Below are 25,913 nucleotides of genomic sequence, written 5' to 3' on the forward strand. Positions count from 1 at the left end.
TAAGAATAAAGAAAACCGTGATGTGTAATAAATTTTTAGTATCTGCTATGAGGAAGCAAATCCATTTTTCAAGAGAAATGAACGTTAAACTTTTGCCCATACTAATCTTACAACACAGGTTCTTACATTTTTTTTAACATGATTCCTTTTAGAATGTCATAAAACCTATAATCCCCATCCTAGAAAATCACAGACACTGACCTTCAGCGCCTCGGCTCCAATGCCATGGCGCCCTCCAGGAAGCTCTTCATGGGTAGCGGGGTAGGGAACTGGAAGATGAACAGGCAGAAGAAGAGTCTGGGAGAGCTCATCTGCACTCTGAACGCGGCCAAGATGTCCGCTGACACCAAGTGGTTTGGGCTCCCCCCGCTGCCTATATTGACTTTGCCCGGCAGAAACTACATCCCAAAATTGCTGTGGCTGTGTGGAACTGCTACAAAGTGACTAACGAGGCCTTCACTGGGAGATCAGCCCTGGCATGATCAAAAACTGCAGAGCCACGTGGGTGGTCCTGGGGCACTCAGAGAGAAAGCATGTCTTTGGGAAGTCAGATGAGCTGGTTGGGCAGAAAGTGGTCCATCCTCCAGCAGAGGGACTCGGAGTAATCGCCTGCGTTGGGGAGCAGCTAGATGAAAGGGAAGCTGGCATCATTAAGAAGGTTGCTTTCAAGCAGACAAAGGTAATCGCAGATAACATGAAGGATTGGAACTGGGTCGTCCTGGACTGTGAGCCTGTGTGGACCATTGGTACCGGCAAGACTGCAACACCCAACAGGCCCAGGAAGTACACGACAAGTTCAAGGATGGCTTAAGTCCAACGTCTCTGATGCAGTAGCTCCGAGCACCTGTATCATTTTTGGAGGCTGTGTGACTGGGGCAATCTGCAAGGGGCTGGCCAGCCAGCCTGATGTGGATGGCTTCCTCATGGGTGGTGCTTCCCTCAAGCCCGAATTCGTGAACATCATCAATGCCAAACAATGAGCCCCATTCATCTTCCTTACCCTTCCTGCCAAACCAGGGGACTAAGCAGCCCAGCACAGTAACTGCTCCTCCCCTGCACATGCTTCTGATGGTATCATCTGCCCCCTCTTGTGGCCTCATCCAAATTGAACCTTCCTTTACTGTTTATATCTTCACCCTGTTATGGTTGAGACCAGGCCAATCCCTTCTCCACTTATTATAATGGTTGAAACTAAACGTTACCAAGGTGGCTTCTCCTTGGCTGAGAGGTGTAAGGGGTGGAATCTGCTCCTGGGTCCCCTAGACCCTATTGAGGGCAAGAGAGAAACCATCCTCTCCCTTCCTGTACCATGAGGCCAAGCACCTCCCCTGAGAAGACAGGAATACTGCCCTCTCCCACAGTTCCTATGCCTGTGTGTGCTGTGTATATGAACCACCCACATGTAAAGGAATAAACACCTGGCACTGAAAAAAAAAGAAAAGAAAATCACAGAAATTTTATAGACATCTTCAGAGATTCACGAACTGTCTCAAGCCTATCCTTGGAACTTCTAGGAGTCCATGATCTACATATTTAAGATTCTTGCCATTAGAATGGACATGGGGGAAGGCTTAAAAGCCATAGTGAATAATGACAACAGAAACTGCAAAATCTATTTTCATATCTTTCTTATTTATGTTAAGAGCATAATATTAAGGGATAATTTAGTAAAAATAACTGTATACAGAAGGTAAAGTCAGGAAGTACATATGTGCAGTCACAATGTCTGTATTTGACCTTATGGCCCGCATACTAGCTACTCTTTATTTTTCATGGCATAAATGACTTCTAATAATTTCTTTAAATGCCCTACAGAAGTATTGAATCTATAATACTCAAGTAAATCTAAAAGCAATCCATTTATCATTTTCTTAGTATATTTTATAGTTGATTAACATACATTGCTAAACAATATATTATTTGGCTTTCCTTATTTGTGGACTTTATAAAAATATAATCATGTTACATGCAGTCTCTTGAAACATTTTTCACTCAACATAATGCTTCCAAATTGCATCCGTGTTGTTACAGATCACTCAATTCATTATTTTAATCTTGTATAATATTTTATTCAACAAATAAGCCATAAATTATCCTTCACCCATTAATAGACATTTGAATATATTCTAGCCTTTTGCTATTAGAAATTTAGGTTGCTATCAACATCTTCTGGGGAAAAGGTTTTACTCTGACAATGGAAACGGGAAGAGCTCACAGGCCAATTACTAGTAATAGTCTAAGTCTTGGGCTAGCTGGTTTATATGGATGTTCATTAATTATTATGCTTTAGAACTATCTGTAAGTTACATATATTATTTCATATTTATAAAATACATTTTTAAGTTAAAATTGATAACTAGAATATTTTATAATACTAAAAAATTTGGATCATGGAGATTCATGCTTTAAAAAATAGCCGAAATTTCTTCAAACACCAAAATTCTCAAAAGTGAAAAATCATCTACTGGGAGTCTTCGGTCTTCACTAATTATAACAATTTTGTTTTCTATCATTTTACCAGGACTTGCTAAATCAATAGCGTGACTTTCCATTTTCCTAAACTACCACTTCTCTGAGTTACTTTTGATGAGGTAGCACAGAATTCAAAGATATCCAGCATCAAAACCAGTACCTCTTTATTTTGCTATAAACTATTGCATAACACAAATACAAGTTATTGAGTTGCTTTTTTATTGTTTTTATCTGAAACGTCACTGTATTCTCTGGATTATAACAGCCTAAGGCTAAACAGAGGAATACTCTATAACCACTGTATACCAGAGAAGAAAGCCAGGGCTTCCTAATTCATTCCCCATCTGTCTTCTGGGAAAGTGCAAAGAGGATCATGTGTTGCCCTTGTGTATGAAAGATTCCTTGAAATATCTTGGATCAAGTAGCATGCAAGATGGCCATATATGAATGGCTCTGGTCTGCAGCTCCCAGTGAGATCAATGCAGAAGGTGGGTGATGTCTGTATTTCTAACTGAGGTACCCAGCCGGCTCATCTCACTGGGACTGACAGAGAGTGGGTGCAGTCTACAGAGGGTGATCAGAAGCAGGGTGAGGCATTGCCTCACCTGGGAACTGTAAAGGAATGGGGAACTCCCTCCCCTAGCCAGCCAAGGGAAGCCATGAGAAACTGTCCCATGAGGGACAGTGCACTGAGCCCAAATACTACACTTTTCCCAGTCTTGGAAACCTGCAGACCAGGAGATTCCCTCAAGTGCCTACACCACCAGGGCCCTGGGTTTCAAGCACAAAACTGGGTGGCCATTTTGGCAGACATCCAGCTAGCTGCAGAAATTTTTTTCATACCCCAGTGGCACCTGGAAAGACAGTGAGACAGAAATGTTCACTCCCCTGGAAAGGGGGCTGAAGCCAGGGAGTCAAGTGGTCTAGCTAAGTGGATCCCACACCCACAGAGCCTCGCAAGCTAAGATCCACTGGCTTGAAATTTTTGCGCCAGCACAGCAGTCTGAAGTCAACCTGGGACACTTGAGCTTACTGGGGGGAGGGGCATCCACCATTACTGAAACTTGAGTAGGCAGTTTTCCTCTCACAGTATAAACAAAGCCACCAAGAAGTTCAAACTGAATGGAGCCTACCAAAGCTCTGCAAAGCCACCATAGCCAGTCTGCCTCTCTAGATTCCTCCTCTCTGAGAAAGACATCTCTGAAAGAAAGGCAGCAACTCCAGTCAGGGGCTTATAGATAAAAATTTCATTCCCTGGGACAGAGCACCTGGGGGAAGGTGCAGCTGTGGGCCCAGCTTCAGCAGACTTAAACATTCCTGCCTGCTGGCTCTGAAGGGAGCAGTAGATCTCCCAGCACAGCACTCAAGCTCTGCTAAGGGACAGACTGCCTCAAGTGGGCCCCTGACCCTGTACCTCCTGACTGGGAGACACCTCCCAGCAGGGGACAACAAACACCTCACACAGGAGAGCTCTGGCTGGCAACTGGTGGGTGCTCCCCTGGGACAAAGCTTCCAGAGGAAGGAACAGGCAGCAATCTTTGCTGAGCTACAGCCTCCACTGGTGATACCCAGGCAAACAGGGTCTAGAATGGTCCTCCAGCAAATTCCAGCAGACCTGCAGCAGAGGGGCCAGATTGTTAGAAGGAAAACTAGCCAGTGGAAAGAAATAGCATCAACATCAACCAAAAGGATGTCCACACAGAAGCCCCATCCAAAGGTCACCAACATCAAAGACCAAAGGTAGATAAATCCATGAAGATGAGAAAGAAACAGTGCCGAAAGGCTGAAATTTCCAAAAACCAGAACATCTCTTCTCCTCCAAAAGATCACAACTGGAATGAATTTGACAAATTGACAGAAGTAGCTTCAGAAGGTGGGTAATAACAAACTCCTTTGGGCTAAAGGAGCATGTTCTAACCCAATGCAAGGAATTTAAGAACCTTGAAAAAAGGTTAGACAAATTGCTAATGAGAACAACCAGTTTAGAGTAGAACATAATGACCTGATGGAGCTGAAAAACACAGCACAAGAGCTTCATGAACTTACACACCACTCCTATTCAAGATAGTATTGGAAGTTCTGGCCAGGGCAATCAGTCAAGAGAAAGAAATAAGCGGTATTCAAATAGAAAGAGAGGAAGTCAAATCGTCTTTCTTTGCAGATGACATGATTGTATAGTTAGAAAACCTTATTGTCTTAGCCAAAAATCTCCTTAAGCTGATAAGCAACATTAGAAAATATCTCAGGATACAAAATCAATGTGCAAACATTACACACATGGGAGGGGGCACCAAGATGGGCATGAGAAGGCAACACTGGAATGCAGCTCCCAGTGAATAAGACATAGAGGGCTAGAGGACTTCATGATTCCAAATGAGGTGCTGAGTTCATTTCAGTGGGACTGATAGGGCACTGAAAATAGCCCAGGGAAGAAGCCATAGAGCAAAAGCCACCCAGGAGGGAGCAAATCAAGATGGGGGGGCACATCTCCACCTGAAACATACAGCTGGCTTGGTGGGTTGGGGAACTTCACCCACTTCGTGCTCTGATTAGGATCCCGTGCTTACCTCATCCCTCCTGCAACCCACAGTCCACGAGACACCGTGGGTTGTCAATGCAAATCTGAGCAGCGGCTCCCACAAGGCACAATAAATTGTTACACAGACCTGGGTGGAAGTTTGGACTAACACCAGCAGAACAGACCTTCCCACAGAGGTAGGCAAGAGTTGAAAGCAGGGAAACAGACCATAAGGCCTGGAAGGCCCCACCTCCATAAAACTCAAACTGAAGCCGTCACTAGAGAGCTTGGCAGCAAACACACCAGCTTGACCCCAACCAGGAAGATACAGCTGGGGAAGGAGAGACACCATTGGAAAGGTGGGGCCAATCTCACTGGCTGATTGGGCAGAAAGTGGTCCATCCTGAATGTCAACTGGATAAACAATGAAATGAAGGCAGAAATAAAGATGTTCTTCAAAACCAACGAGAATGAAGACACAACACACAAGAATCTCTGGAACACATTTAAAGCAGTGTCTACAGGGAAATTCATAGCAATAAATGCCCACATGGGGAGCAAGGAAAGGTCTAAAATTGACACCCTATCATCAAAATTGAAAGAGCTAGAGGAACAAGATCAAAAAAACTTGAAAGCTAGCAGAAGACAAGAAATAACTAAGATCAGAGCAGAACTGAAGGACATAGAGACACAATAAAGCCTTCAAACAATGAACAAATCCAGGAGCTGGTTTTTTGAAAAAATCAACAAAATAGATAGACCACTGGCCAGACTAATAAAAAAAAGAGAGAAGAATCAAATAGATGCAATAAAAAACAATAAAGGGGACATCACCACCGATTCCACAGAAATACAAACTACCATCAGAGAGTACTACAAACAACTCTATGCAGAAAAACCAGTAAACCTGGAAGAAATGGATAAATTCCTGGACACTTGCACACTCCCAAGACTAAACCAGGAAGAAGTTGAAACCCTGAATAGACCAATAACAAGGGCTGAAGTTGAGGCAGCAATTAATATTCTACCAACTAACAAAAGCCCAGGTCCAGATGGGTTTACAGCCGAATTCTACCAGATGTACAAAGAGGAGCTGGTACCATTCCTTCTAAAACTATTCAAAACAATATAAAAAGAGGAAATCCTCCCCAATTCATTTTATGAAATCAATATCATCCTAATATCAAAACTGGCCAGAGACACAACAAAAAAAGAAAACCTCAGGTGAATATCCATGATGAATATCAACGCAAAAATCTTCAATAAAATACTGGCAAACAAAATGCAATAGCAATTCAAAAAGCTTATTCGTCATGATCAAGTAGACTTCATCTTGCAGATGCAAGGCTGGTTCAACATACACAAGTTTATAAACATAATCCATCACAAGGATGCTTGACCCGATTGGCTAAAAACTTGGAAATTTTCTTAAGAGGTAAAGGCAGAGGAGAACAAAGGAAAAGAGGAAGTAACTTGAGGAATGCTTAGAGAAGTGATAGATAACATTTCTAAATAAGGAAGGGGAATAAGATATGACCTAAGACTTACCTGAGCTTGTCCAGGCACGTCAGGGCAAATATCTAAGTTAAAGTGTAAGAACTAAGAACACAGGATGCACTTATTTTTTTTATTATGATGAACAGCTACTTTAAGATTATTAGCAAAAGCTTTAAAGTAAATTAACCTTTGAAGAAGCTGTTGTTTATTCGTAATGAACTAGGAGGAAAGCTTTGAAGAAGAACCTTTTATTTATTCTTTTTTCCTACAAAGATGCTCTTTGTTTTGCTTCTTTCGTGAATTTTTTTGTCAATGTTTCCTTCAGTGGCCCTTTTTCTTCCCTGTATTAGTTAGGCTTTGCTCCATCACAACTATTTAATTAGCTCATGAGTCTAAAGGTTAGCCCTTTGGGATAGGTTCTACTTAACTTAGCTGGGCTTAGTCAGTCAGCAGGTGAGTCAGCTAGGACCAGTAGGGTATCTCTTCACATAGTCCCTCATCCTCCTGGAGGTTAGCTTGGGATTTTTATGGTAGTCGCTGGACTCCAAGAGCAGTAAGAAAGAAAACTCAATGTGCAAGTACATTTTTTTTTTTTTTTTTTTTAGACAGAGTCTCACTCTGTTGCCCATGTTGCCCAGGCTGGAGTGCAATGGCGTGAACTGCAACCACCACCTCCTGGGTTCAAGCAATTCTCCTGCCTCAGCCTCCCAAGTAGCTGGGACTACAGGCACATGCCACCAGGCCCAGATAATATTTTTGTATTTTTAGTAGAGACAAGGTTTCACCATGTTAGCCAGGATGTTCTTGATCTCCTCACCTCATGATCCACCCGCCTTGGCCTCCCAAAGTGCTGGGATTCAGGTGTGAGCCACAGTGCCCACCTGTGTAAGTGCTTTTTAAGTCTCCACTTTTGTCACATTTGCAACTGTCCCATTGGCCAAAGGAAGTGACTTGGCAAAGCCAAGCATGAGTGCAGGAGGAGACTACCCCAAGAATGCAAATGCAAGGAAGCACAAAAGATGGGACAATTACTACAACTTATACACCACTTATTCACCTAAACTATTGTTATAGTGAACCACTTTTCTCTTCAAACAATCAGTATGTCAGTATGTTCAGTTCTTTTATTCTTTAATTCTCTATTTTAAAGTTTAACTTCCTTGTAATTCCAGTAAACAACCTTCTCCACCGGTTCTAATCAGCAGTTCACATCTGTTCCCCCAGCCCCTGGTTCCATCCTGACTCATCCTGGTCACCTGCTCCAGTCACCTTCTTTAACCTAGGTCACCCCTGGCTACCTGCTCTGACCCACCCGTAACCATCTTTCCTGCCAAAACACCCTGCCGTGACAGCTCAGACTCCTGCTCTCTTTAAAATAGCCAATCAGGATTAGTATAGCTTGTGTGGTCTAATCCTAGCCAACAGGAGAATGACACAGCAGTAGGGACAACCCCCATCAGGCATAAGTAGTCCTTCCCCCCTTGTCCCAGCATGCAGCCACCATTGATCCATCCATTAGCCACACCCTTCTATAGAAGTAAATTGCCTTGCTGAGAGGGTTTATCTGTGAGTGCTATTGCTTTTGTGGCATCAAAATTTTACTTATAACACTATGGCTATGTAAATCTAAAGATTTGGTCTTTGCTTCATTGTTCCTGTTAGGTTCTTAGAATCCTTGTGTAGTCTAAAATATTCCACAGTTCTTATGTTACTGTAACATCTATAATACCTTTATCTGAATGACTTCAAAAATCCATTTTTACAGAACAGAGTTGGTTCTTTGCCTCAACTTATGTGTTTCTAAATTTCCTTTGGACATTTTCACTAAGATGTTCTACTAGTACTTCAAATTCAGTATGAACTAAAATTGAATGTATTATCTTCCTCTCTGTTCAAACCATTCCCCTCTTTGCACCAATAAAAATTACTCTATGAAACATATATTTATCTTAATGTTTTACCTGGTCCCAAGTTACATTTTTTTGTTGTTGTTATTGTTGTTTCAAAACAGAGTTCTTGCTCTGTCACCTAGGCCGGAGTGTAGTGGTGTGATCCCAGCTCACTGCAGCCTTGACCTCCCAGCTCAAATGATCCTCCCACCTCAACCTCCTGAGTAGCTGGGATTACAGGTGAGCACCACCAGGCCCAGGTAATTTTTGAATTTTTTTGTAGAGATGGGGTCTCACCACATTGTCCAGATTGGTCTCAAACTCCTGGGCTCAAGTGATTTTCCCACCTCAACCTCCAAAAGTCCTGGAATGAGAGACATGAGCCATTGTGCTCAGCCCCCAAGTTAAAAATAGTGATAAGAAAACTTGCCTTGGGGCCGGGCACAGTGGCTCACACCTGTGATCCCAGCACTTTGGGAGACCAAGGCAGGTGGATCACGAGGTCAAGAGATCAAGACCATCCTGGTCAACATGGTGAAACCCCGTCTCTACTAAAAATACAAAAAATTAGCTGGGCATGGTGGCGCATGCCTGTAATCCCAGCTACTCAGGAGGCTGAGGCAGGAGAACTGCCTGAACACAGGAGGCGGAGGTTGTGGTGAGCCGAGATCACGCCATTGCACTCCAGCCTGGGAGGGTAACAACGGCAAAACTCTGTCTCAAAAAAAAAAAGAAAGAAAACTTGCCTTGAAGAGGTGTTAGAAGGATTAAATGAGTTTTGTATGCTTAGCGCATTGAATGTATTAAAAAATGTTACTTTCCTTCCTCTTAAGTCTTCTTGATTCTTCATTCATGGGATTGTTCACATCTCTACACTTCTTTTTTATTTAACACTACTACCAATTAAAATTAAGCCCTTATAACCACGTGCCATGAACCTTTGAAACAACTTCGCTATACTTAGCTTATCTTGTCTCTAATCCATTCCTACTCCTCATAGTCTTTTCAAAGCCCTACTTTCTATTTCTATTTCCTATTAAATAAAACCCCCCTTTAAACTCATAGATGTTCTTTTCCAGAACTTGTTCCTGGCTATCTTTCCAGATTTGCTTCCCATTGCTCTTCTCCATGAATGCTTCAACTACGCTCTACAACTTGCCATTCCCTGAATACACTTTTACTTTCCATCCTGTATATTATTCAAGGAGTTGTACTGAATTGTTCATCCCTCTAGGCTTTTAGAAATTCAGCTCAGTAAGAATTGAGTAAAACTAAATAAGGCAGTGTTTCTGCTCCAGGAAATTTACAATCTCAGGAGAAAATAGATAGTCTCACTTTCTAAGATTATAAATTCTCTGGGGCAGAAACATTCTTGCATAGTTTTCCAGGCAATCAAAGACTTTACAGCCTTCTAAAACAGAAGTATTATAGCTAGCTGCCATATGATAAAAGTACAGGCTTTGAGAGCAAGCTGGAGGCAGATAAACCTCAGTTCCATCATTTATTAGTTGTGTAGACTTTAGCAGTTTACTTAAATTCTTTCAGCTTCAGTCTCCTCATATGCAAATGGGAGTAATGAAAGCATCTGTCTCATAGGATTCTGATATAAGACTATGCAAGTGACGTTATTTGTATGGTAGGTAAGACAATGGTAAGCTCTCAATAAATGTCAGTTATCACTGACCATTGCTCTACTAACAATAAATACAAAATAGTGGAAAAACAAAACAAATTATGAATTATTTTCTATGACGGTTAAGAAACTTTTAGAAAAAGGGTCATATGAGCTGAACCCTGAAAGGAAGGTATGATTTTCCACAAATCAGGACTAATCTCTTCTATCTCTGCACTCATTCTTCCAACTATTTGTGTCTTCATTCATGAGTTGAACATTGTTTTTTTTTTTTTTTTTTTTGAGACGGAGTTTCACTCTTGTTACCCAGGCTGGAGTGCAATGGCGCGATCTCGGCTCACCGCAACCTCCGCCTCCTGGGTTCAGGCAATTCTCCTGCCTCAGCCTCCCGAGTAGCTGGGATTACAGGCACGTGCCACCATGCCCAGCTAATTTTTTGTATTTTTATTTTTAGTAGAGACGGGGTTTCACCATGTTGACCAGGTTGGTCTCGATCTCTTGACCTTGTGATTCACCCGCCTCGGCCTCCCAAAGTGCTGGGATTACAGGCTTGAGCCACCGCGTCCGGCCCTGAACATTGTTTTTTTATGTGCACACTACATGCCAGACAGTTTGTTACACTCTTACGGCATTTATCAGCATCTGTCTATGCTAACTGAGGAAACGAAAATTAGCTCTTGACATCCCAGACCCAGACTGACAGTTACAACTGGGCCTTGCTGTCTTCTGTTGAACATATACAATCTCACAGAACATCAACTTCAGACAAAGCCACACTGTGACCATGAAGGATCTAGAAAAAACAACATCAGATCACTCCATAATCATCTCAACACCCACAAAAACATGAATATTGTCCATCCTAAAAAATGACTAAACATCTACTTATCTTGGCTAACCTAAGTGACTGATGTTTCTTGACTAGTTCTAGCTTTATGCCCAAATAAGTCTTCCATCTTTCTCAATAAGATTTATTAAATAGCTAATTACACAGTTATCCCATTTCTTAACAGCATCTGATACAGAGCAATGCCCTGCTTCCTCAAATTCTCCCCAAAGTCACATCCCTAGATCTATTAGTGGGTTCTATCTAACACCCTCTTACTGAGGTGCTCTACTCTTCTCCATGGTGTGTATTCTCCTTCCCTGCAATGAATAATAAAACACTACAGATGTGTTCCTGATGAAGGACATTGTCACAACATTCTTGGTTTACTAATCTTATCTCCTGAAACTGTAAAATTCTCCGGAGAAGAGCACTGTCTTATTAATTTTCCTATGTCCCACTATACAAAGACAGTGTCTTTAACAGAGTAAATACACACAAAAACTTTCTTGAATGAATTGCTGAATTTCATAGAAACTACTTTCTTCAATGACCAGAAATGGTGAAAAGATATTGAAGAAAGTGTCCTGAATCCTGCTTCCTAGAAGTGCAACAGGCAGTATCCAGAAATTATTCTCTAGCAGTGACTTTGCAGGCAGAGAAATGCTGGAAGTTGTAGGGTGGTGTTTTGGTATGTCGTAATTAATTATTATTCAGAAATGGTAAAAAGATATATGTAAGATCAAAATCGCATTATAGTTACCTTATATCTATCAATAATATTGACCTTTCAGAAGAACCTTAAAGTGGGATTCTTCGGAATCATTCAAATCATGCTGCCAATGTGTTATGCAATATTTGTATTAATGGGAATATTTGTTGTGAAATAGTATTTTAAGTGTCTTTCAAGTAAAATACCTAGTATAAAGTTCATAATTTCCTATTAATTTCTTAAATTGCATTTTTATTTTACCCATAGAAAGGCACAAAAATCATAAAAAAATAATTCATTGAGAATGTAGTCTGAATTTAAAGGCACCATGAAATGTGCTATCTGAATTAAAAAGACATTAAAAACATTAAAGCATCTGATATGCAATCAATTCAATTGGTAAATAGAAAAACATCCAACTAAAAAATTTTGTAGAAAAAAATGGCACCATGACAGAAAGATATTACACAAGGAACAGTCTATGACAGTGTCTCAATTTAGCCAAATAAACAATAAGGTAGGTGATCCAGATTACATGATCTACATTTGCATCTACGCATTTTAGCAAATTTCTTCTGTTACATTAATCTTAAAGGGAACAGCCATATAAACTAATACTGAAGTTGCAGGCTTTAGGAAAATAGCTGTAAGGAATCCTGAAATATCATTAAAACTGCTATTAATCTGTATAACTACCTTCCCCTAGGGAAACTGGCCCCATCCTTTCAATGCTAAGAAGAGCTAAGAACCCGTATTTAAAATGGAAGTCAGAGAATGCTGCAGAGAAATTAGCAGTTAATTAGTGAGGAAACTAGTAAAAAGAAGACAAAATTGTTTTTTGGTAATGTTAGAATATACAGTGAAAATCTATAAATATTCAGTAAAGAGTCAGACTTTCAGCTTATGTAAGCTAAAAAATATTTCATATACATAATTAGAAATTGTGTATATTGAGCATAAAAACTGAAATTACAAGTCTGGCTCCACAACATTAATTTCGTAAATTAGATTTAGATTCGCTGTGCATTTAAAAGCTCTGGCCAGTAAATCTTCTACTTTAACCATAGCATGGTTTAATATGTGTATGTGTGATTTTTAGATGCCATTTTAATGAGATTTACAGCCTGTTCCTGACTTGATATTCAGTCTCCATTACAAAGAATATTTGAATTAGTCTATGACCCTTAAGTGTTTTCTCATCAGGGGTGGATTAGAGCAACTAATTTCTGAGAACCTGGGAATTATACTTTTATGACTGTGATCTAACCAAAAATTAAGGTGTGAACAATTTCATTGACAGACAAATAAAAACTAGCTTATTTATTTAATGTAGATTTCTCTGGTAGGTAAAAATGCAATTCAGACAGGAACAGTTGAAGAGGTGGCTCTGTGGGCTACTCTTTAAAAGACCTGAGATTTGTAGATAAGTAATAATTCATTTAGTTATTCATCTACATGATCAATGCTTATTATTCAAAGAATCACACTAAGCTCTGGCTCACCTTTCCACTACCCACATCTATAGTTTATAGTATTGCAGAAAATAAATTAGCAGTAATGACAAAGGGTGCTAACAACTCTAGGCAGGAACACCTAATGTAGTCTAAAATGTCAGGAAAGGCTTGGGGAGGGAGGAACAAATAGGGTGAGACCTGATGGATAAGTTAAGCTGGTCAGGAAAAAAAGAGGAAGGAGAGGTCTACAGCCAGATAGAATAGATAATCTGAAGACCAAGGCTGCAGGTAAGGGAGGGTGAAGAACTGTCAAAGACTGAAAGAGATTCACCTGTTACAGGGAAAGAATATTGTGAGCTCAGACTAGAATGGGGGTAATAAAGTATGGTCCATTTAGGCAGAAGTAAAGAAGAAGCTGTCAGCTAAATGAAACATAGTATTTATTAACCCTTACTATGTGTCAGTTTCTCTATAGTGCCCCCTTTCTGCACAGTCTCATTTATGTCACATAATGATCCTGTAAGATAGATGTCATTGTGATTCCTATTTTACAGAAGAGAAACTGAGGCAGAGGGGTCAAGTAATTTGCTCAGGGTCACACAGCTAAGTCATTATAGAGTCAGATCTAGATCATCTGAGCCCATATTTCTTGTTCTTAGACATATCACAGACTAGGTCAAAAAGGGTAACCAGCATAATCTTTCAATAAAATTCTACACCACTAATGTTCAGACCTAGTTGAAATATTTACCAGAATAAACCAAAGACTGCTCTGATTTATATTGACCATATAGATTCTCACTGTCACAATGGTAGTTAGAAAATCTGAAGGGAATTTTCTGAGCTGACAACAAGAGTTAATTGAGGCAAAATTTTGTTTGTTTTTTCTCTCTTGGTATCCTCAGGAGCAATGGAAGTGCACAGCACATAGTAGTTGTTAACAGAATTCAGTCCTACTTTACTGTATAGAAGGTTGTGTCTACTTTGACAATGTCAGTTTGTTGTGATGCTTGACTTCTATTCATCAAAAAGCAACACTAGAATGTATCTGCAGAGACAAGCCAAGGATTTAAATTAATTCATTTGAACTAAAGTAAACCAATTTGAATCCAATAGAACATTTTCTTTTCAAAGAATAAATTTGATCAAGTTAAAATTTAGATTCTAATCTTTAAGACTGGAGATCAGTAGTTAATGATTTATTTCACTCACGTAAAATTTTTTCCATTGTTAGTAATTTGCAGAAAACCGGAAAAGCAAAAAGAAAGTCAATACGTTTACTAAAGAGAGAGTGATTCTGAATGACATATTGTATTGCAGTTGGAACTTTTAAAGTATTATCAATGTTGTTACTTTTCCTAGAAAAGACTCCTAACTCATTTTAATGATGGCATACTGTGTCACTTCATTGGTTCTCAAAAGTATTTTGAGATGCATGTAATCAAAATTTACTACTATTAATTACTTTAAACTGCTGTTAATTAAACTTCATCTGGGATTTCAACATTGTTGAATTGGTTGCTCTTCCTCACATCTATGATTTTGCTATTAGTTTTATAAAATATATTCTAATTTAGTAGTTAATTATTACTTTTCTTAAAAATGGTGTCAATTTATGTAAAAATTTATTATATAACAAATTGAGTTAGTTATATTAACATAAACAGTACAATTATATTAACATGAAAAGTCATATATTATACCTAAGATGAAAGTTTTTGATAAATTATTTTAAAACATATTTGTCATATTCTTATTTTACATCATCATAAATAATGTATGATGAAAAATAACTCAAAGGATGGGGACAGTAGACTACATCATAATTCTAAAGATAATGCAGTCATTTAATAATAGGCTTTCCTAATTAATCTCGTGACATCTAAATATGCTTTTAGTTGACTTCAATGATTCATGCTAAAATTTTTATCTTAAATTTATGCAAAACATTTGATACACAATCATATGTATACTTAAAATGTATTTCACTTATTATTTATATCTATAAATCTTTTTATTTAGTTTCTAAAATTATAGTAAGTATACTTTGTCTAAGAGGAAAAAACCCAGAAATGACAGGCATTATTTTCGGTCATTTATTACCAGGCATTGTTTTCATGTTTACACATGGGCATTTAGTCTTCCTTGAAAACTTACAGAAAGGGAACAAAATAAATGATCTAGATAAAGAACAATTGTGGAACTGACTACACACAGGTGATTTTTGATGATTCAAACTTTTCAAAGTAGATAACATCTATTATGTCAGATTGGATTATGAATATTCTGATGATCTTTAAAATTTATAGAAAGTAATGTTAATTTTTAAACCACATTGTTTCTGTACCTTTAATTATGGTAAGATTCAAAGCTTTCCCCATATTCCAGTCTACTAACATTTAAGTTGAAAATGATTAGGAATACTATGTACAATTTGTACTCAATAATTATTAAATTCCACAGTATTCAAATCACAAAATAGCAAAGCCTCACTCTATTGAAAATGGTGATATAAGAATCTTTCCAAGAATATACACTTTATTTCACCATGCTGCTTTCTTCAAGCCCCACAATGGCAATCATCTTAGATTAGATATAGTCTTCAAAGAACTCTAGTCTGACACACTAAAGAGGAATACAAGTAAGAAAATATGGCCTAAATACATGGAGAAAAATCCCATTACTTTTATACTTCAGAACATTCTAACATTTTTATCCCATAATCATAAACTACCAACAAAACTACAAGTTACAAATATTTATTCTTGCTTTCTTTTTCAAGGCAGCCCTTGAAATGATAAATAGATGAGGAACTGGAAATTATCTACCTTTCATGGTAATTTGAGGAGAAGAAAAACTTTCTACAAAATCCAGTACTTAACCTTCTTCCCCTGCTGCGGTGCTAACAAGAGTTACAAAGACGCCACTGTAGGTCAGTGTGGGTGGCTCCTCTAGCCCTTCTACCCACAAAGGTATGCTATCCTCTAATTTAGTACACAGAAAGAAACTTCATAGCTTTTATTGTTTCACACATAAGTGTGGAAATATTTCCTAACATAAAACTAAATTATATATGCAACAAAACTAATTCCTTTGACTTTGCTGAGTCATTCACTTAGCACCATACCAGGCCTACAGAATGGACTTAGGACAAAATTATTGATTCTCAAGGAAGAATATACACAAGAATATGACCTAGAAAAATGTGGAGCTTAATAAAAAACAGACTTTAGAGATCAGTCTAGTAATCTAATTTTCTTAATAGAACCTTCATTTATGTCTTTGAGTAGCTTACGGAGTCAGAAGTTCAGCACCACATTTCATTGTTGTTATCGTTACTTAAACTTACACACGCAAAAGGGAATGAAATCAGCTATCTCAACTGCTGCCCTTAGCCTGTGTGGTCAAGTTGGCGAAGCAGAAATCATCAGCTGCTGGCTTATGTGGTTATCTCTACCTCATTCCCCTCCTACCAGTTCCCTTTCTGGGAAATTAAACTGACCTCATCTCTGATCCTAGTTCAATTTAAAACAAAAGTATGTTAGACACCTAAGGTACACTTAAACAATTAAGCAAACAACTGTTCGTTTGGGTTTTCTTTTTTGGCGGGGCAAGGGTGTTTTTGAGATAGGATCTTGCTCTGTCACCCAGGCTGGAGTGCAGTGGCACAACTATAGCTCACTGCAGCCTCAACCTCCCGGATTCAAGCAATCCTCCTGCCTCAGCCTTAGACTCTCCAGTAGCTGGGACTACAGGTTTGTACCACTAAGATTAGTTAATTCTTTAATTTTTTCTAGAGACTGTGTCTCACTATGTTGCTCAGCCTGGTCTTGAACTCCTGCATTCCGGCGATCCTCCCTAGGCAAAAACTTTTTTAACTCTTTGCAGATAAATGATACTGAGTATAATATTATTGCTGATTATTTTGCTTTTCATCATTATTTTGCAATACTTGAATTTTTTACAATTAAAGCAATAAAATTTAAAGCCATTACTTGTGGCTCTAAGATTTATATGTAATTTCCACATCATTATTTTCTGAGTGAACTTTATATCTTTAAAAACACCATGAATGAAATATTTTTAAAAGTTCTGATTAATAAGACCCTAAGGGTAAGGTTTTCAAGGGATTTCACATAGAAGATGCTGAAGAAAATCACTCATCTCTAAAAGGAGCTAGGAATAAATTCAAGTCAAAGATAAAATATATCCAATGATTCTTCACGAAGACAAAATAAATCTTCAAGAATTGGTTTATTATATCACTTAGTGTAAGATATTCAGTAAAGGTGAAAAGCATTCCCAAGTGAAATAAGAATTAGTAAATTGAATTTTTTAAACAATAGTTTTGTTTTTCAAGATCTCTACTTCCCAGTATAAAAGAAAACAAACAAATGGGAAACTAAAACCTTAAACTAATTTTCTCTGGCACTAGTAACTCCAGAAGTATTTGCACCTTTTTCTTATAGATGCAAGTCAAGAATAAAGACATAAAAACACAAATACTAACACACATTGCATTAAACTGGTCTAATTAGGAATTAGATGACTCAGCTTTCATTGGTTTCCTATTGCCTATTCATCCTACACATATGGATATAAACAGTAATCTTTCCTTAAATCTATTTACTGAGCTCAACATTTTAAAAAATTACATTAATTTTCACAGCATTTATGAGAAAAAATATACTTTTGAAAAAATTCACTGAAGAAAAAATATTTTAAAAAGTTGTTTTTGTATAATTCTTCAAGTATTAAAGTACTGTGTGAGCCACTTGGACACGCTCACACAGAAGGCTGTTTGGTAAAAAATCACTTTTATTTGAGATGGAGTCAAATTCTAGAAGCTACAGCTACTGGTACTAAGAATATTGAAGCAATTTTGCCTTATGGTGACAAGAAACTTCAGAAGTATGTTGGGTTCACAAGTGAAGACCATGGTATATACTTAAAACAAAACAAGCAGCGTGTCTCAACCAGGAGGCAGAGAAGCAGCATCTTCTGGGCATCATGTTTTTATTCCAGTGGATGTGAAGATCCCAAGGAAAGCTAACTACAGAGATCTAGGATGGTAATGACAGGTAGGAATGCTGCTGAGAACCAATTCCAAGAAGAAAAGTCAAAAATTAGTCATGTGCAGAGGGAAAAAATATTCTTGGCTACAAATGTCCCTGGGAATAAAAAAATAGCCACAATAATTTAGTTGCCTTATTTTGTGTTTGTAGGCAAAGAAAATCTAAATTAATAAGAACACTGTTCTCAAGCCTTTTACCCAGAATGTGATACCTTTGGATTGCTTGCCTCGTTTCGGTCAATTTGTTTTCTTTCCGCTTCTAATAAGGTCAAGCATGAATGTAACTGAACTACTACATATGAAACGTAAGAGCTCCTGTTCCCATACAGATAGTCAGGAAATACACTGGTATAGGCAACCTCAGAGACCTTGCAGATGAGGAAATTGAGGTCCTAAGTAGTTACATAGTTGAATGCATTTAAAACTAACAGATTATTAATTCAAGGCATGAAACATTAATAGATTATTTATTCTAATTACATACATGTTATGTCAAATGTAAAATATGCATAATGCCATACAGGACATAGAAATCACATAGTAGTGAAAACATAAATGCGCATAAGTTTATTCAATGTAAAAAGAGACTTCCTGTACATTATCACAGAAAGCAAATGTTCACACACGTGGTTTACCCACTTGATAACTGATCACTTCTATTTATCAAAAATACATTTCAATTATTTCTATTTAAGCACAAATTAAAACTCTTCTAAACATTTATAGGCTCTTGGTGTTAAAAAGAATTTCAAAAACCCAAGATCACCAAACCTCCCTTCATATGTGATATATGAGTTTGGAAAGCAGCAACAATGCTCCATGGCTATTTCTTATTATTTTATTCCCTGGAGCAGTAAGGAATGGTGCAGCTCAGGTAAAAATAAGAAACACTCACATGAGAACATAAGAGAATCCCCAATGGATTCCCTATTAAGAAAGCATTCTATAAAATGAGTCCATTTTCTGAGAGACAGTCCCAAGTCTTGGGTTTCACTGGATTCAGGCAGCAATGAGATTAGGGGCAATAAGAGTCTCCATTTGCTTCCCAACCCAGCAGACCCCAAATATTCATTGTCAAGACTATGCTTTATCCACTTTGTATTCAGCCACCACTAGAATAACCTCCTTTACCCTCCCCAACTCACCACCAGGCCCACTGCTGTCTATGCCTGGCACTTGGAGGGGTGGTAGGTGGATGGATGGATGAACGGACGGATGGATGGATGGATGGATGGATGGATGGATGGATGGATGGATAAGTATATAAAAACTTTCCTCTTTTGTTCCACTATAATTCATATTTCATTCAAATACCAAGATAAAGTCTTTATGTCCTTTTCTAAAGGGATGTCATTACTTTTCTTATCAAAACTTACGAAATGTCTGTATCTGGCCAGTTTCTAATTATAATAAAAACCAAAATATATCACAATTTGGGTAGCATGTCTCAGGATCTCGGAATTCAAAAAAATGTCTACGTCATTATTTCACTGAGAACCTTAGTATCTTCTAAATGCTATCTTCTATGTTAGTTAGCTCTGTATATTCCCATCAGAATGAAGGGGATTAGGATTAGAGCTAGGGCCAGGGTCGATGTATTACCCTGGAATGCTTCAAAAGTTTTTTTAAAAAAAGGATCTGAAGTTTAGATTTGAAAATATCATTAAGGGAAGTCCTATAATTTACCTTCAAATAAAATGCAATTTTGTTGTTAAAGTGAGGCAGGAGTTATTTTACAGCCAAAGAAAAAGTAGAGTATTAAACACATCATTTGTTTACATTGAAAATATACCCTGGGCCTGTGGGTGTAGATACTGTAATTGAAGTCATCTCAACAATAATTACCCACAGGTTTCACTCTCACTTAGCAGGGGAGGTGTGTTTCAATTAGTGGTTTCTTTCCAGTACTTCCTCATACTTTCAAGGCAGCTTTTTGGACATGAGGGGGTTGTAGAGAAGTAGAAAGAAAAACTCATTACCGAGCTCTCAGAGAGTTTAGACATGAAGGGTACGTTTGTATTACTCACGGCTCAGCCTGTAGGCTTCTGTCCTCGGCCACATAGTTAGAAGGAATATAGCCCTGTAGTTGCTGGCTGGAGCCATCTCGTCTTTTCTCCAAGTGTCTGGCAAACCACCAGCCCTCATGTGAAGTGTCCAGAACCTGAAGTTTGTCACCTGCACGGAAGCTCAGGTCTTCAGCAGTCCGAGCCTGGTAATCAAACAAAGCCACAAAGTAGTGGCCATGCCTCTGTGACGGTGGAGAGCAATGGGCCCCTGGGTTTTCAATCACCGTTGACTTGTCTGCCTCGGTGGACAAGCAGGGGAGATAGGGTTCTAAGTACTCCCAGAGCCTCTGACAGATGTTGCTCATTGCGTCTTGGTGGGGAGAAGAGGAGCAGGGCTTCTCCCTCTCCCCTTAGTCTCTGCAGATCCACCTTCTCTTTCTTTACCAGGCAACTTTGAAGTTAGCACCAACTCACCATACTTTGAAGAGTATGCAAAGTCCCATTTCAGATCAGTCCAGCAGCTTGGTTGCAGCAAGTCCTACCTGGAGTGACTTACCGGTTTGTTTCTGTGGCCGGAGGTGCTAACCTGGAAAAAAACTGAGCAGGAGCTGGGCAGCTACTCAGCAGGAAGATGTTTTTTCTTCTTATCTGCTTAAGAATCCCACAACAAAAATATATTAAATTTAAAAGTCTTTATTTAGACAAATATCTGAGAACAGAATGGTGCCATCTTGCCTTTTGTTCCAATAAAAAGTTAGCAAGAGGAAGCTACTAACCCCAGGTAAAACCTCCACTCCTTGCTTTCACCAGGAGCTCTCCCCCTGTTTCAAGTCTGCTCCTGTCTTTCAACCGGTCTGGATCCGGGCGGCTCTCTCCTTTTTGCTAATGAATAACCAACCGGCAGAGGCTGTTACCTTTAACATTCTGAGCTATGAACAGACTGTAATAACTTCCCCTTACTTCCTGGTTTCTTTCTGTCTGTGATCTAAATGGGATTCTGACCTCTTTACCCCTCCCTTCTCCCACACCCAAGATAGACCAGATCCTTTAACAAACTGTTAAAGCAGCACCAACATCTATATTCCTTTTGTTTCATCCTGGAAAAACAGGCTAGCCCAGGTGGCTTTTTGTTTTAATATGTTCCCAGCACAAAAATTCATGGCAAAGACTTCCCCCCCACAAATATAAGTAGAATTGTTTTGTCACCACCAGGGAAATTTTAAGATGCAAATTAAAATATTTAGATATTTCTTCTGAGACACAGAGAAATTGGAAAAGAACCATCAAGTCATTCCCTTTTCTCATTACCAGGAATAGATTTTAATAGCTTCAAAGAATAGTCACAGTCTAGAAAAGTAAGAAAGCAGCTGACTAAAATGTTGAGAAACAAGAATATTGTTTTTTCTCACAGACATTTAATTTCCTATCCTTCAAGTACTGTTTTGAAAACACACACACACACACACACACACACACACACACACACACACAAACTAGGTGTCCAGTAAAGAAAAAAAGAGTAGAGTAGAAAAGGAGCTCTTTGCGTGCTACTGTGGGGGCTCTTTCTGTTAAACTTTGACCTCCAGAACTGTACTAGTTCTTATTAACTTCCTTGGCAAGAACTCGGGAACTAATGAGACTGACATCAGGAGAATCATCTCTAGGCAGGCAGTGAATTTTGCTTGACCTTCCCTAGTTCAGGGCAGCTGTCTCACAAATATTTGCCCTGAATCACAAAAACAGTTGGGCAATGAGTTTGGGCAGATCAACATACAGTCATATACTAGGAGACAGCATTGCAAATTTGATTATGATTGTCACTGATTTCTTTATAAGACTTTTTTTAAATTTCTCTCTTAAAAACAATCTTTCTAAAAGTTGTCAGATACTTGAACCTAGCTAACCTAGTCCTAGTAGAATCTCATCACTTCTGTTCTTTGTCAAATTGCAAGGCATTTAGTAATGAGAATGATAAAACTCAAGAAAAATAAAGAAAGAAAGAAAATCAGAGAACCATGGCATCAGCCCCACCTGCTATTACCTTGTGCAAAATTCAGGCCATAGCAATGGACAGAGTAATTGGTTAAAATAAAATCTTGTGTCATGCTCCCAGGTTTCTCCAATTGTCTTTGGAATCAGAGTATAAATAACAATTTGACAGAAATAGAAAAGCGAAAAGCACAGCTAAGTTTTTGTTGTCCCTGTTGTTGTTTTGTTTTTTAATGATATGAGACCTAAAATAGAATGTATATATAATTTCATATTATATACAAAACAGAAAATATATAATATCAAATGACCATAAAGGATATTTTGTTCCAAATACAATAATGGATATAAAAGCACAGGATTCTATTAATGCCCCTAAACAGACACACAGATGCTGAAGTCTTTCCTGAGACTTAATGATATAAAAATGAAAATAAAAAAAGGATTTGGAAGCAACCAGAGAGATGTATTAAAACCCAATTTGTAGGTGGGGTTTTACATTTTACAGTGCAGCGGTTCTAAATTCAGATATGCCTTTACTATAGTTATGACAAGGCATTCTGGAAAAAGACAAAGCAGCAGACCTGCACAGCACAGTCATTGAGCAAGTGAGTGAAATTCAAAAAGCGGCCAACCATCCAAAGATGTCAGGTAAGCAATGGCCTGAGAACGCAAAGCCAAGGGGTGGAAAGAGAGAGGATTTCTTTGTGTTGATAGTACCAGAATTCTCCAGTCACCCAATCTCAAAGTCTTGCAGTCATCTTTTATTTGCTCCCTGATTTCTTTGAGCTCCTCAATCACTGAATTCTGCTCAGTCTTCCTTTTCATTTATTCGACAAACTTTTTTTTAAACTCCTTCTGAGTGATGGCTGGGCACCAGACAGAAACAGAATATTCTTTCCTAGATTATTCCAGAGGCCTCCTAACTGGTCTCCCTTCCTCCAGCTTATTCCCATCTCTGGAATGTCTTGCACACCAAGATGAGTGGTATTTATAATAGTTTATAGAGCAGGTTTTATAATAGTAACAATGACTGAGGTGATAAGTCATTCCTAATCATTACTAGTAAAAGTAGCTATCTGTTTGGAAAGCTTTCTATGTGCCAGGCACTGTATTAAGAACGTTAGAAATAAGATCCAGGAATTCTACTCCAGGGTATGTATCCAAAAGATTTGAAATCAGGATATCTGAGAGATATGGAACTCCTATGTTTATTGCAGTACTATTCGCAATAGGCAAGTTATGGAATCAATCTAAGTGTTCATCAACTAATGAATGGATAAGAAAATATGGTCTATATACACACTGGAGTCCTATTCAGCCTCAAAGAAAAAGGAAATCTTGTCATCTGTGACAACATGAATAAACCTGAAGAACTTTATGCTAATGAAATAAACCAGGCATAGAGGCAAATATTGCATGTTCTGACTTACATGTGGAAGCTAAAAAAATCAAACACATAGAAGCAGAGAGCATAATGGTGGTTACCAGCAGCTGGGGAATGGGAGGAATGGGTAGATGTTCATTAAGGTGTACAATGTTTCAGTTAGACAGGAGGAATAAATGATAAGTATTCAATTCAAGACTATGGATATGTTAATTAGTTTGATTCAATCATTCTACATTGTATATATATATCACAGCATTACTTTGTACCCCACAAAATATACATTAATAATTTGTCAATATCCAGTAAAAATATGAGAATGTTACAAATAATATATCATTTAATTCTCACCAAATAATAAACAATGCCTATGAAAAAGGTAGCATTTTTTTTTAAGTATTTTAGAGATGAAACTGAGGCTGAGCAGTTAGATAATTTGTCCAAGGTCACACAGCCACCAAGTGGCTAACCATGAATAACATTCTGTTCTCAATCTGACTCCAGAGCCCAAGAGTGTAAAGCCTTAGTTTTGCTGACTCTAAAAATATCTGATATTATTCTTCTATGTAAAATTCTGAAAGAACCTCCAACACATTTGGAATAAACCTTACCTCTTCAGCATGAAACACAGGGCCCTGCTAACTTCTCCAATCACGCTTCATCACTCCTGCACACAGGTCCTATGATATAGTTCACCAAATGACCAGCAGCTCCTGAAGCCCTCTTCCCTGCTGCACCTCTGCATCCTCTACCTGCTCCCCTGATGACTTCCTCGTCATTTTTTAGGTTGGGTTCATGCATCACCTTCTCTGCCGTAATAGATGAAAGGCCACTGTGCACTCCTAAATTCTGGCACAAACTTCTACTTGGTTTGTTGTCGAGCCCTCCTTTGTTCCCCATTTGTTTTCCAAGGAGAATAGAATTCCCTTCTCTCAACATTTAGTGTCTTGTACAATATCCATTATGTAAATAATAAGTATATGATGAATTAAATAATTAACACAGAAAGCAAGAAAAAGAAACAGTGTGGGAGAGACAGAGAATAAAAGCAGGGAGGGAACAGAGAGAGGGAGGGAGGAAGAAGCCATTGGGGAAAGATAAATTTTTATGTGAATATTCATGATTGGGAGTGAAAATTCCATGGTGTGAAAAGGGCCATGAACACAAAGAAGAGAATGCATTCTGTCTATTGCTTCTCAGTCCCCTCCTTTCCTCCCTTATTGTTCCCTGAATGTTAGATTCCTTTTCCAGCCTCCTAAACCAGTTTTCCTGCCTGGAGTCACTTTTCTTCTCATCCTTATAGCAAATTGCCCCCGCATTAATCTTCATCACTCTCCTACACAGTAACCTTCAACAGATCCTCATTGCCTGGAAGATATGACTTGGAATTCACGACTAAGAAATTTGTACTTTATCGACATTATCAGATGTACCCTTTCAACACCCCTGCCATTATGGCTTTATGTTAGCCAAACTGGTTTATTAGATCTCCCATATGCCACATCTGTTCCCATATCTGATACTATATCCTTTGCCATTCTTTTACTGAGTATTCCTTCCCCTGCTAACTTTCCTTCCCAGTAAGTGTACTTACTCCTGCCTGCATTTCAAGGTCTGAATAAAAATCCCTCACCTCCTTAGATTTTCCTTAACCATTCCAGTCAAAAATCACTTCTGTCTTCCTTGAATTTTCTACCTCCCACAATCCCCACTCCTAATATACACAACATTAAATGAATTGAACCATGCCACCATACCTGGAGTGCTGAATACCGCCACAGAAAATCCCACATCTATTCAGTTTTATACTAGAACAAATTAAAGATCCCCAACTCCTGCCACGCCTCAGAACTAGGGCTTGGAGCGGGCTATCATAAAAAAAAATTGGACTCTGTCTCCCCAACTCACTCAGTGACATATTCCCCCACCCATAGAAAAGGGGACTATATTCTAGGTAGCCGTTAAAAAATAAAAACAAAACTCTCCACCACAGTCTTCCTCCAAACTCTTGCTCTGAACCCGTATAATCTACAAACATGCACTTCTTCTTCATACCTGTTGACCTTTGCTCAAGCCCCTTCTTTTGCCTGACGTGATAACCCCAACTTCTCTCTTTTCCTACATTTACCATCTTCCAATTTACTTGCTAGATAAATGTGGATTCTTGTCTATCTTTCGAGAATCAGAGAAAATGTTTCTGTCTTTATTAATTCTTTCCCAACTACTTCATTAGACAGAATTGACCACTCTCATGTGTGTCCTCCCAACATAACCTATACCCATTTTTATCATTTATTCCATATCTTATCAATTGATTCTAATCTCTTTAGGCACTTAACGTAGTGTTATTTTCTTCCTGTATTGACACAATGCCTCATACTTAATGGGCATTCAATAAATGTATGTTGAGTGAAAACTAATGATTATCATTCATCTAGAACATAGTTTATAATATC

General features: G+C 38.5%; 1 protein-coding gene and 1 pseudogene across 1 annotated transcript in view; one reads left to right on the forward strand and one right to left on the reverse strand.

The window, feature by feature from the left end:
- Positions 1-20,972, reverse strand: part of FRK (fyn related Src family tyrosine kinase) — a 111,401-nt gene extending 90,429 nt beyond the window's left edge. The window contains exon 1 of the mRNA XM_002747050.6: positions 20,103-20,972. Coding sequence (XP_002747096.1) covers positions 20,103-20,446 — 344 coding nt within the window. The 5' untranslated portion in view covers positions 20,447-20,972. The remainder of the gene's footprint in view (positions 1-20,102) is intronic.
- On the forward strand, positions 199-980 carry LOC118152958 (triosephosphate isomerase-like; annotated as a pseudogene).
- Positions 20,973-25,913: the final 4,941 nt, after the last annotated feature.

This window comes from Callithrix jacchus, chromosome 4 (assembly GCF_049354715.1).
Source record: "Callithrix jacchus isolate 240 chromosome 4, calJac240_pri, whole genome shotgun sequence".
NCBI lineage: Eukaryota > Metazoa > Chordata > Mammalia > Primates > Cebidae > Callithrix > Callithrix jacchus.